Source organism: Anomaloglossus baeobatrachus, chromosome 7 (genome assembly GCF_048569485.1).
Source record: "Anomaloglossus baeobatrachus isolate aAnoBae1 chromosome 7, aAnoBae1.hap1, whole genome shotgun sequence".
Classification (NCBI taxonomy): domain Eukaryota; kingdom Metazoa; phylum Chordata; class Amphibia; order Anura; family Aromobatidae; genus Anomaloglossus; species Anomaloglossus baeobatrachus.
Window position 1 is genome coordinate 55,333,589 of NC_134359.1, and position 10,080 is coordinate 55,343,668.

The window sequence follows — 10,080 nt, forward strand, 5'->3', positions numbered from 1 at the left end:
CTGTACTCGTAACTAGTGATGAGTGAGCACTACCATGCTCGGGGGCTCTGTACTCGTAACTAGTGATGAGCGGGCACTACCATGCTCAGGTGCTCAGTACTAGTAACTAGTGATGAGCGGGCACTACCATGCTCAGGTGCTCTGTACTCGTAACTAGTGATGAGTGAACACTACCATGCTCGGGTGCTCTGTACTCGTAACTAGTGATGAGCGGGCACTACCATGCTCGGGGGCTCTGTACTCGTAACTAGTGATGAGCGGGCACTACCATGCTCAGGGGCTCTGTACTCATAACTAGTGATGAGCGAGCACTACCATGCTCGGGGGCTCTGTACTCGTAACTAGTGATGAGCGAGCACTACCATGCTCGGGGGCTCTGTACTCGTAACTAGTGATGAGCGAGCACTACCATGCTCGGGTGCTCTGTACTCGTAACTAGTGATGAGCGAGCACTACCATGCTCGGGTGCTCAGTACTCGTAACTAGTGATGAGCGGGCACTACCATGCTCAGGTGCTCAGTATGCGCAACAAGCAGTCGGACGCTTGGATGGGCTCGACTTAAGTACTCAAATATAACGGAAATCACAATCAGAAGATTTCACAAAAAATGCTTAAGTTCTCCATCGACTTCCATTGTACTCGGTACACAAGTAGCGCCCATACAAGCATCCAACTGCTAATTACAAGCACCCAAGCATGGTAGATGGTAGTGCCCGCTCATCACTAGTTACCAGTACAGAGCACCCGAGCATGGTAGTGCTCGCTCATCACTAGTTACGAGTACTGAGCACCCGAGCATGGTAGTGCCTGCTCATCACTAGTTAGGAGTACTGAGCACCCGAGCATGGTAGTGCTCGCTCATCACTAGTTACGAGTACTGAGCACCCGAGCATGGTAGTGCTCGCTCATCACTAGTTAGGAGTACAGAGCACCCGAGCATGGTAGTGCTCACTCATCACTAGTTACCAGTACAGAGCACCCGAGCATGGTAGTGCTCACTCATCACTAGTTACGAGTACAGAGCACCCGAGCATGGTAGTGCTCGCTCATCACTAGTTACGAGTACAGAGCACCCGAGCATGGTAGTGCTCGCTCATCACTAGTTAGGAGTACAGAGCACCCGAGCATGGTAGTGCTCACTCATCACTACTTACCAGTACAGAGCACCCGAGCATGGTAGTGCTCACTCATCACTAGTTACGAGTACAGAGCACCCGAGCATGGTAGTGCTCGCTCATCACTAGTTACGAGTACTGAGCACCCGAGCATGGTAGTGCCCGCTCATCACTAGTTAGGAGTACTGAGCACCCGAGCATGGTAGTGCTCGCTCATCACTAGTTACGAGTACTGAGCACCCGAGCATGGTAGTGCTCGCTCATCACTAGTTAGGAGTACAGAGCACCCGAGCATGGTAGTGCTCACTCATCACTAGTTACCAGTACAGAGCACCCGAGCATGGTAGTGCTCACTCATCACTAGTTACGAGTACAGAGCACCCAAGCATGGCAGTGCTCGCTCATCACTAGTTACGAGTACAGAGCACCCGAGCATGGTAGTGCTCACTCATCACTAGTTACGAGTACTGAGCACCTGAGCATGGTAGTGCTCACTCATCACTAGTTACGAGTACAGAGCACCCGAGCATGGTAGTGCCCGCTCATCACTAGTTACGAGTACAGAGCACCCAAGCATGGCAGTGCTCGCTCATCACTAGTTACGAGTACAGAGCACCCGAGCATGGTAGTGCCCGCTCATCACTAGTTACGAGTACTGAGCACCCGAGCATGGTAGTGCTCCTCATCACTAGTTACGAGTACTGAGCACCCGAGCATGGTAGTGCCCGCTCATCACTAGTTACGAGTACTGAACACCTGAGCATGGTAGTGCTCACTCATCACTAGTTACGAGTACAGAGCACCCGAGCATGGTAGTGCCCGCTCATCACTAGTTACGAGTACAGAGCACCCAAGCATGGCAGTGCTCGCTCATCACTAGTTACGAGTACAGAGCACCCGAGCATGGTAGTGCCCGCTCATCACTAGTTACGAGTACTGAGCACCCGAGCATGGTAGTGCTCCTCATCACTAGTTACGAGTACTGAGCACCCGAGCATGGTAGTGCCCGCTCATCACTAGTTACGAGTACTGAACACCTGAGCATGGTAGTGCCCGCTCATCACTAGTTACCAGTACAGAGCACCCGAGCATGGTAGTGCTCACTCATCACTAGTTACGAGTACCGAGCACCCGAGCATGGTAGTGCTCACTCATCACTAGTTACGAGTAATGAACACCTGAGCATGGTAGTGCCCGCTCATCACTAGTTACGAGTACTGAGCACCCGAGCATGGTAGTGCTCACTCATCACTAGTTACGAGTACTGAGCACCCGAGCATGGTAGTGCTCACTCATCACTAGTTACTACGAGTACTGAGCACCTGAGCATGGTAGTGCTCGCTCATCACTAGTTAGGAGTACAGAGCACCCGAGCATGGTAGTGCTCACTCATCACTAGTTACCAGTACAGAGCACCCGAGCATGGTAGTGCTCGCTCATCACTAGTTACGAGTACAGAGCACCCGAGCATGGTAGTGCCCGCTCATCACTAGTTACGAGTACAGAGCACCCAAGCATGGCAGTGCTCGCTCATCACTAGTTACGAGTACAGAGCACCCGAGCATGGTAGTGCCCGCTCATCACTAGTTACGAGTACAGAGCACCCAAGCATGGCAGTGCTCGCTCATCACTAGTTACGAGTACAGAGCACCCGAGCATGGTAGTGCCCGCTCATCACTAGTTACGAGTACTGAGCACCCGAGCATGGTAGTGCTCCTCATCACTAGTTACGAGTACTGAGCACCCGAGCATGGTAGTGCCCGCTCATCACTAGTTACGAGTACTGAACACCTGAGCATGGTAGTGCCCGCTCATCACTAGTTACCAGTACAGAGCACCCGAGCATGGTAGTGCTCACTCATCACTAGTTACGAGTACCGAGCACCCGAGCATGGTAGTGCTCACTCATCACTAGTTACGAGTACTGAACACCTGAGCATGGTAGTGCCCGCTCATCACTAGTTACGAGTACTGAGCACCCGAGCATGGTAGTGCTCACTCATCACTAGTTACGAGTACTGAGCACCCGAGCATGGTAGTGCTCACTCATCACTAGTTACTACGAGTACTGAGCACCTGAGCATGGTAGTGCTCGCTCATCACTAGTTAGGAGTACAGAGCACCCGAGCATGGTAGTGCTCACTCATCACTAGTTACCAGTACAGAGCACCCGAGCATGGTAGTGCTCGCTCATCACTAGTTACGAGTACAGAGCACCCGAGCATGGTAGTGCCCGCTCATCACTAGTTACGAGTACAGAGCACCCAAGCATGGCAGTGCTCGCTCATCACTAGTTACGAGTACAGAGCACCCGAGCATGGTAGTGCCCGCTCATCACTAGTTACGAGTACAGAGCACCCGAGCATGGTAGTGCCCGCTCATCACTAGTTACGAGTACAGAGCACCCGAGCATGGTAGTGCCCGCTCATCACTAGTTACGAGTACAGAGCACCCGAGCATGGTAGTGCCCGCTCATCACTAGTTACGAGTACTGAGCACCCGAGCATGGTAGTGCTCGCTCATCACTAGTTATGAGTACCGAGCACCTGAGCATGGTAGTGCCCGCTCATCACTAGTTACGAGCACCAAGCACCCGAGCATGGTAGTGCCCGCCCATCACTAGTTATGAGTAAAGCGCTCTCAAGCATGGGAGGGTCCGTTCATCACTAGTTACGAGTACCAAGCATCTGAGCATGGTAGTGCTCGCTCATCACTAGTTATGAGTACCGAGCACCTGAGCATGGTAGTGCCCGCTCATCACTAGTTACGAGTACTGAGCACCCGAGCATGGTAGTGCTCACTCATCACTAGTTACGAGTACTGAGCACCCGAGCATGGCAGTGTTCGCTCTTCACTAGTTACGAGTACAGAGCACCCGAGCATGGTAGTGCTCCCTCATCAATCACTGGTAATAAACAAAATGTCCCAGTACAAACAAAAACAGGGTCATGAATCACCATATATGTCAGATTGTTAAAAAGAGTCTGGTCGTAGTTAATGGTGTACAAGGGTTGTACCTAGTACTTAAATGTGGACAACGGCGACTGGAGTTAGCTCTGATCGCTGCTGTTTAGCCACATAGATTCTGTTATCAATCTCTGACAGCAGCATTTATATAGCATAGAAGTAGCATGCCTATTTATGTAAATACTATCCCTTCCCCCACCTTATGTAATCATGGGATGGCAAGGTGTTACCATAGCAACTGCAGCTTTTCTGAAGATACCTGTTGCTACCATCTTGGTTCACCTATAAGGCCACAGGACTCTACTGCAATACAGATAGTGATCTAAATAAAGCAAGTCCCCTGGGGGAGACTAAACAATAAGTCAAACACAATTAAAAAAAAAATGTTTTCAAAATATTACAGAATTACAAATATATGAAAAGAAATAAAAACAAAGAAATGATATAAATAAAGAAATAAAACGTATTTGAAAATAGTTGTGTTTGTAAAAGTCTGCGCTGGAAAATATATAATTAACTGATATAGTAAAGCGCACAAAAAAAGTAAAGAAAACGGAACAGCTGCTTTTTGGTAAACGCAGCTCCTCCACCCCCAAAAAATGCAAATAAAAAGCAACAAAACGGTATAAAAAAATACGGCAAAAAATAAAACGCCGTCACTAAACTCCACGGATGTAGCCCGTCCGTCTCTCAGGGCGGAAATGTTAATTAATAAATAAATAAATGAATAAAAAATTGGGCTCATACAAAAAGGGAGAGAAAAACAAACAAACCCAAAAATAAAAAAAATCATCCAATCACTAAGGGGTTTAAGGGATCTCATGTAAATTAGTAATCCCCCCCTAAAAACATCACATCAGTTGACTCCTTTCTTGTTTTGCCTCCAGGAGCTGAAATCCCAGGTGATCACAGCTGAGGGTTTGTTACAATTGCACCCAGTCCATACTATTACCTGTCTGCCCCCTGCTCGATCCCTTCCTCCGGCCGTGCCGGACCACAGGGACGGGCTCCACCGACATCATCATCTTCACCTTCGCTGCCGCGTCCTCACGTTGCCCGGCAACCGGCAGGCTGAGTGACTTTTCGTTGCCCAGTTACCAAACCGGAAGCAGTAATGTATGGGCGTTCACTTCCGTCCACGAGAGGCGGAGACTTAGTGTAGAAGGTGTTCAGTGCGCATGTCCGGCTGTATTAAGGGCTCTGTTATACAAATCTATCGACTTTATGTACACAGGTCAGTACAAACATGCACTTTTGTATTGTTGCCCTTATCAAAGATGGCTGCCGGATATTGCTGACGTCACTGAGACCTGTAACCGCCGACCAATCGCTGAAGCGTTGAATGGTGATCGTGGCTGATTGTGTCTAAAGGGTAAGAGAAAGTAATAAACAGCCTGTACCGGCGGCTGGAGCGTCACTGGCTGCAGAGGGGCCGCCTGGTGCTGCAGGGAGCTGTGTGCATTCACAGTAAGTGCATCATCCCTACTGATCCCTATGTCTGTGCTGAAATGACAACTCCCAGCATGCACCGGGCACTGGGATCTGCTGGGAGTTGTCATCTCAAACCCTTATATTAAATTACACTGGTCATTCATTTTCCATAATAGCGAAGAGACGTCACGAATCGTCGTCAGTTATTTTCTGCCGCTTTCTCCACCTATAATTCAGTCCTGTATGTGTATTCACTTACTCCGGGCAGATCTGAACCGGAAAATGCAACACAAGACAAAATTGCAAAGTTCTTGCAAAAATAAACAACTTTGTCATTCACTGGTTATTAAAAACCTTCCCTGTTCTCAAGAACATTATATTGTTTACTACTGGTTGCCTAGGTTACCGACCACCTCTGCAGACATGTGAACATAGCTTACAGGCTCCGTCCAATAGAGCGCTGCTCTGAAGCCGGCTGCATCCGAGCTTCCACCGCACTTGCTCTTATTTCGTGCTGTCACAGGGCCAGTGGCGAGATAGTGCTAGTGGTCGTCATTGGGAGTCACGCAAAAAACATGAGGCTGGGAAGCAGTGCGCTTCTGCTGAAGATGAGATGACAGCTTTAAGAGGCTACTTCATAATAATAATAATTAATAAATCTTTATTTCTATAGCGCCAACATATTCCGCAGCGCTTTACAATTCAGGAGGTCTTATACAAACAAATGGCACTTCATGCATTTTGGCATTTTTTTTTTCCTGTCCAGCCAACAGAATAGCATACCTAGCGTAGATTTGTGCGATAAAAAAGTTTCCGGCAGAAATATTATCAAATGGAGTCTGTCATCAGTTTTTTGCCACTTAATCTGAGAGCAGCATAATGAGGCAAAGATCCTGATTCCAGCAATGTGTCACTTACGAGGCTGCTTAGTGTAGTTTTGATAATATCATTGTTTAACCAGCAGGAGATTATCATTACAGGACTACTTGGCGTGCTGCAGGTAGTTCAGCATATTCATGAGCTCTGTATAACTGCTAGATCTGCAGCAGAGAAACATTGATTTTATCAAAATGACAGCAAACAGCTCAGTAAGTGACACATCGCTGGAATCAGGGTCATGTACCCAATGTGTATTTTATGAACATAGTAAACAAGCCCCAAACTAGATGAGCAACTGCGCATTTAGCACAGTGCACTCAAAAAAGCGAATCTCCCCTCGATAAAGCCTGCGTGGTCCCATGTTATGAAGTATGGGGTGCGCCGCTCGCTATCCTCCCAGGCTCCTGCATGCTCACGGTGGTGGTGCTGTTGCTTGATTGACAGTTTGGCCCAGCAGCCTTATTAGATGGATGGCCTTAACTGTGCACTGTTTAATGTTTTATGCAGCTTTGCCTCTGCAGCAAATGAGGAACGCAGTAGGACTGGCCGTCAATCAGGAGCCAGCCGGCATTCCAGCTATCTGGCCAGTGCTTACAAGCTTGATTGCAAAGAGCTTTTAAGTAGAGATGAGCGAACCTGAGGCTTGGTGTTCGTAGCAAACATAGGCTTTGAAAAAGAAAAAAAAAAGAGTGTTCGGGTCCGGAGTTCGGGTGCTTTCTGTATCTAGACCACTCGCGTGAGCATCGCTGTACTCGGGTACGCTCGGTGCTCTGACCAGTGCGAGACGCTTGCAGTGTTTGAACATCTCAGACGGAGTAAAAACAGCGTGATCAGATATAGCGTGCAGCAAATAATAAAATGGTAAAATCCTGCCCACCTGCCCTCGGAAGTGATCTGTTTATGGTTGGCTGCATGTGGGCAGAGACCCGAACTGCCAAATTAGTGACTTCCATTGGGGTTTAGGTCAAGTCCAGGCCAGAAACTGAACTTTATCTAAAGTCCGGCTGAACTGAACTTCCGCGGGTCCGCTCATCCCTACTTTTAAGTGCTTCATATGTTTGCCCACCTCTGCTACACTTGGCTGGTCCCCAAGGAAGCAAGCTGTGAACAAAAAAAACCCAAAAGTCTTAATTATTAGGGAGGGGTTTTTTTTTACAAGCACTATATAAATTTACCTATCAATGAAGATGGGAATAACTCTTGAAAGGGAAAGGAGATATGGCGTAAAAAGCAACAGTGTGCGCTAAAATTTTGGAAAAACAAGGGGCAGAAAGTAATCTAACGGATAAGTGGTGTAATACTATACACAAGTAAGACGCACCAGATTAATCAAATTGCCAACAGGATACATTTTGTATATTTTCTAACTTTCTAGTCTATGGCTATGTGCGCACGTTGCGTAACTGCATGCGTCCTGCGTACCCAGCAGGAGATTGTGGGAGAAGTGCGCACGTGGCGTCTTAGAACGCAGCGCTTCGGCTTCTGCCGAAGCGCTGTGTTCTAAGAAGTGACATGTCACTTCTTTCGTGCGGTCTGCATGCAGCCACCGCTCTGTCTATGGGAGGGGCTGGGAAGGGCTACATGCAGAGCGCATGAAATCGGCTTTTGTTTCTGCAGCGATTTGAAGTGCACGTGTGCTGTTCAAATCGCTGCAGAAATTTCTGCAGGGCCAGTGCGCACATAGCCTAAGATTGCATTGTATAAAAACAAAACAGAATTCTTGAATCCGCCCCAATATTTCCATCTTCATCAATAAAACAAACAAGCAAATCTCTAATCGTCTTCAATCATTCTCATCCTTAGGTGACGACCATCCTCATCCTGTGGACATGAAGATCCTCCTGGTGTTTGACTTTGACCACACTATTGTTAATGATAACAGCGACACGTGGATTGTCCAGTGCGCTCCAGATAAAAAGCTCCCGAACGTATTACAAAACTCCTATGAAAAAGGGAAATGGACGGAGTACATGGGTCGGATTTTCACCTACTTAGGAGAACAGGGAATTCGAGAGGATGACATGAAAAGAATCATGATCGCCATCCCCTACACTCCCGGGATGACGGAGCTCCTTCACTTCATTGGCCAAAAGAAAGATCGCTTTGATTGCATCATCATTTCTGATTCCAATACCATCTTCATTGATTGGATTCTCACCCATGCCAATGTGAACAGTGTTTTTGACCAGGTGTTTACAAACCCCGCAACCTTTGACCGGTTTGGGAACCTCACGGTGCAGAATTTTCACGTCCACCATTGTGCAACCTGCCCGACGAACCTTTGCAAGAAAAAAGTATTGGAAGAGTTTGTGGCCAAGCAGATGTCAAATGGAGTGGACTACTCGAAAATAGTTTACATTGGTGATGGAAGCAATGACCTCTGCCCTGTAACCTTCCTGAAGAAGGGCGATATCGTCATGCCTAGGGAGGGCTACACCCTACAGAAGAAAATTGCCAAGGAGATTGAGCTCATTGATTCTTCGATTAGTGTCTGGTCTACGGGGGCCGAGATCTTGTCTCACCTGAAGCATTTGCTGGAAAAATAAACTTCTGCCCTGAGACGAGACTTATCAATACAGAACATATCAGCGTTTTATCCTGCCCTTTTTGAAGGTCGTAAATAAGCACAAAATCGACATATTTACCCTAATTTTCAATAAATGTGTTTCCTAAAGATCATTTACACAAGAGTTGGGTTTTGCGGGATCTGTTTTATTGTGTTCTTCAGTCTTTGCGACATCCCATGCATTGCAATAAGGTTTTTCAAGCCAAATGGCTAATTATATATGGTACATGGTTCATTTTTATTCCACAACTGGTCTCCATAGGGCATGTTTGTAGGATATCTCTAATATTGCATTGGCTGTAGGTGGGAAATCCTCAGATCTTGATTTTATGGCTGAAAGTGGCCAAGCACGTAAGATTAGTCCTAATCATGGATGAGACTGGCCAGAAGGGTAAGATGTTCGAGCATGTAGCAAATCGTCTGATTGAGCTACGTGTCAGGCTTCAGCCATAAACAACCTCAACAATTCTAATATAACTGATCACTGTTTTGGCAGATGGGGTCCTTCGATGGCCATTGCAAATGATTTTTGACATATAATGTTAAAAAGATGGTCATCAAACTGTTATCTCATTTGTATGGCCTGATTTATACTTAAAAACTGTACAAAGCTGTGAAGGTCCCTCCATGGGCCCCTTACTGCTTTTAATCGAAAGGGGGATAATCAGTTATATGCCATGTTTGCTGGTCATGACATGTAAGGGGTCTGCTGCAGTCATTTAGTTCCAATATTAGCAATTACCATCAGTCATCTAATGTGTTGGAGCAGGCTCAGCATGTGAGCCCGTGCCATACAAATCTTGCCATAGATATTCAGGAAAAGTGTGTAAACACTGTGCAGGGGGTCCCTCAGCTGCCTGACCCTATATCCATTGTTTGGCCTGTCACAATTGATGGTACACCACTGCATATGACCTATTATGGTGAAGATGTAAGAATGTATGTCATTCGATGGCTCCTAAATGTCTTTATTTCATACCTTAACTAAAAGACGGATTGTTTTCTAAGGTTACTGATGAGAAAATATGTTTCCTCAGACAACTATCTTTTCCCCTTGTATTTTGCTCTTTGCTCACTATTACATTATTTGGAGATAACCAGGAAACCAAATATTGATCATG

At 46.9% G+C, this 10,080-nt stretch overlaps 2 protein-coding genes across 5 annotated transcripts in view; one reads left to right on the forward strand and one right to left on the reverse strand.

Moving 5' to 3' along the window:
* The window catches only part of CFAP210 (cilia and flagella associated protein 210), a 91,952-nt gene extending 86,651 nt beyond the window's left edge, over nucleotides 1-5,301 (reverse strand). For both annotated transcript variants that reach the window (XM_075317301.1, XM_075317300.1), the window contains exon 1: nucleotides 5,036-5,301. In XM_075317301.1, coding sequence (XP_075173416.1) covers nucleotides 5,036-5,108 — 73 coding nt within the window. In that variant the 5' untranslated portion in view covers nucleotides 5,109-5,301. The remainder of the gene's footprint in view (nucleotides 1-5,035) is intronic.
* Nucleotides 5,235-9,720, forward strand: PHOSPHO2 (phosphatase, orphan 2). Of its 3 annotated transcripts, none has more exons than XM_075317302.1 (2): nucleotides 5,235-5,317; nucleotides 8,197-9,720. In XM_075317302.1, the coding sequence occupies exons 1-2, from the start codon at nucleotides 5,308-5,310 to the stop codon at nucleotides 8,937-8,939; spliced, it is 753 nt and encodes a 250-aa protein (XP_075173417.1). In that variant the 5' UTR covers nucleotides 5,235-5,307; the 3' UTR covers nucleotides 8,940-9,720. The 3 variants fall into 3 exon arrangements, with proteins under 3 accessions (XP_075173417.1, XP_075173419.1, XP_075173418.1); XM_075317304.1 differs by lacking the exon at nucleotides 5,235-5,317 and adding an exon at nucleotides 5,375-5,455; XM_075317303.1 differs by lacking the exon at nucleotides 5,235-5,317 and adding an exon at nucleotides 5,433-5,550.
* Nucleotides 9,721-10,080: the final 360 nt, after the last annotated feature.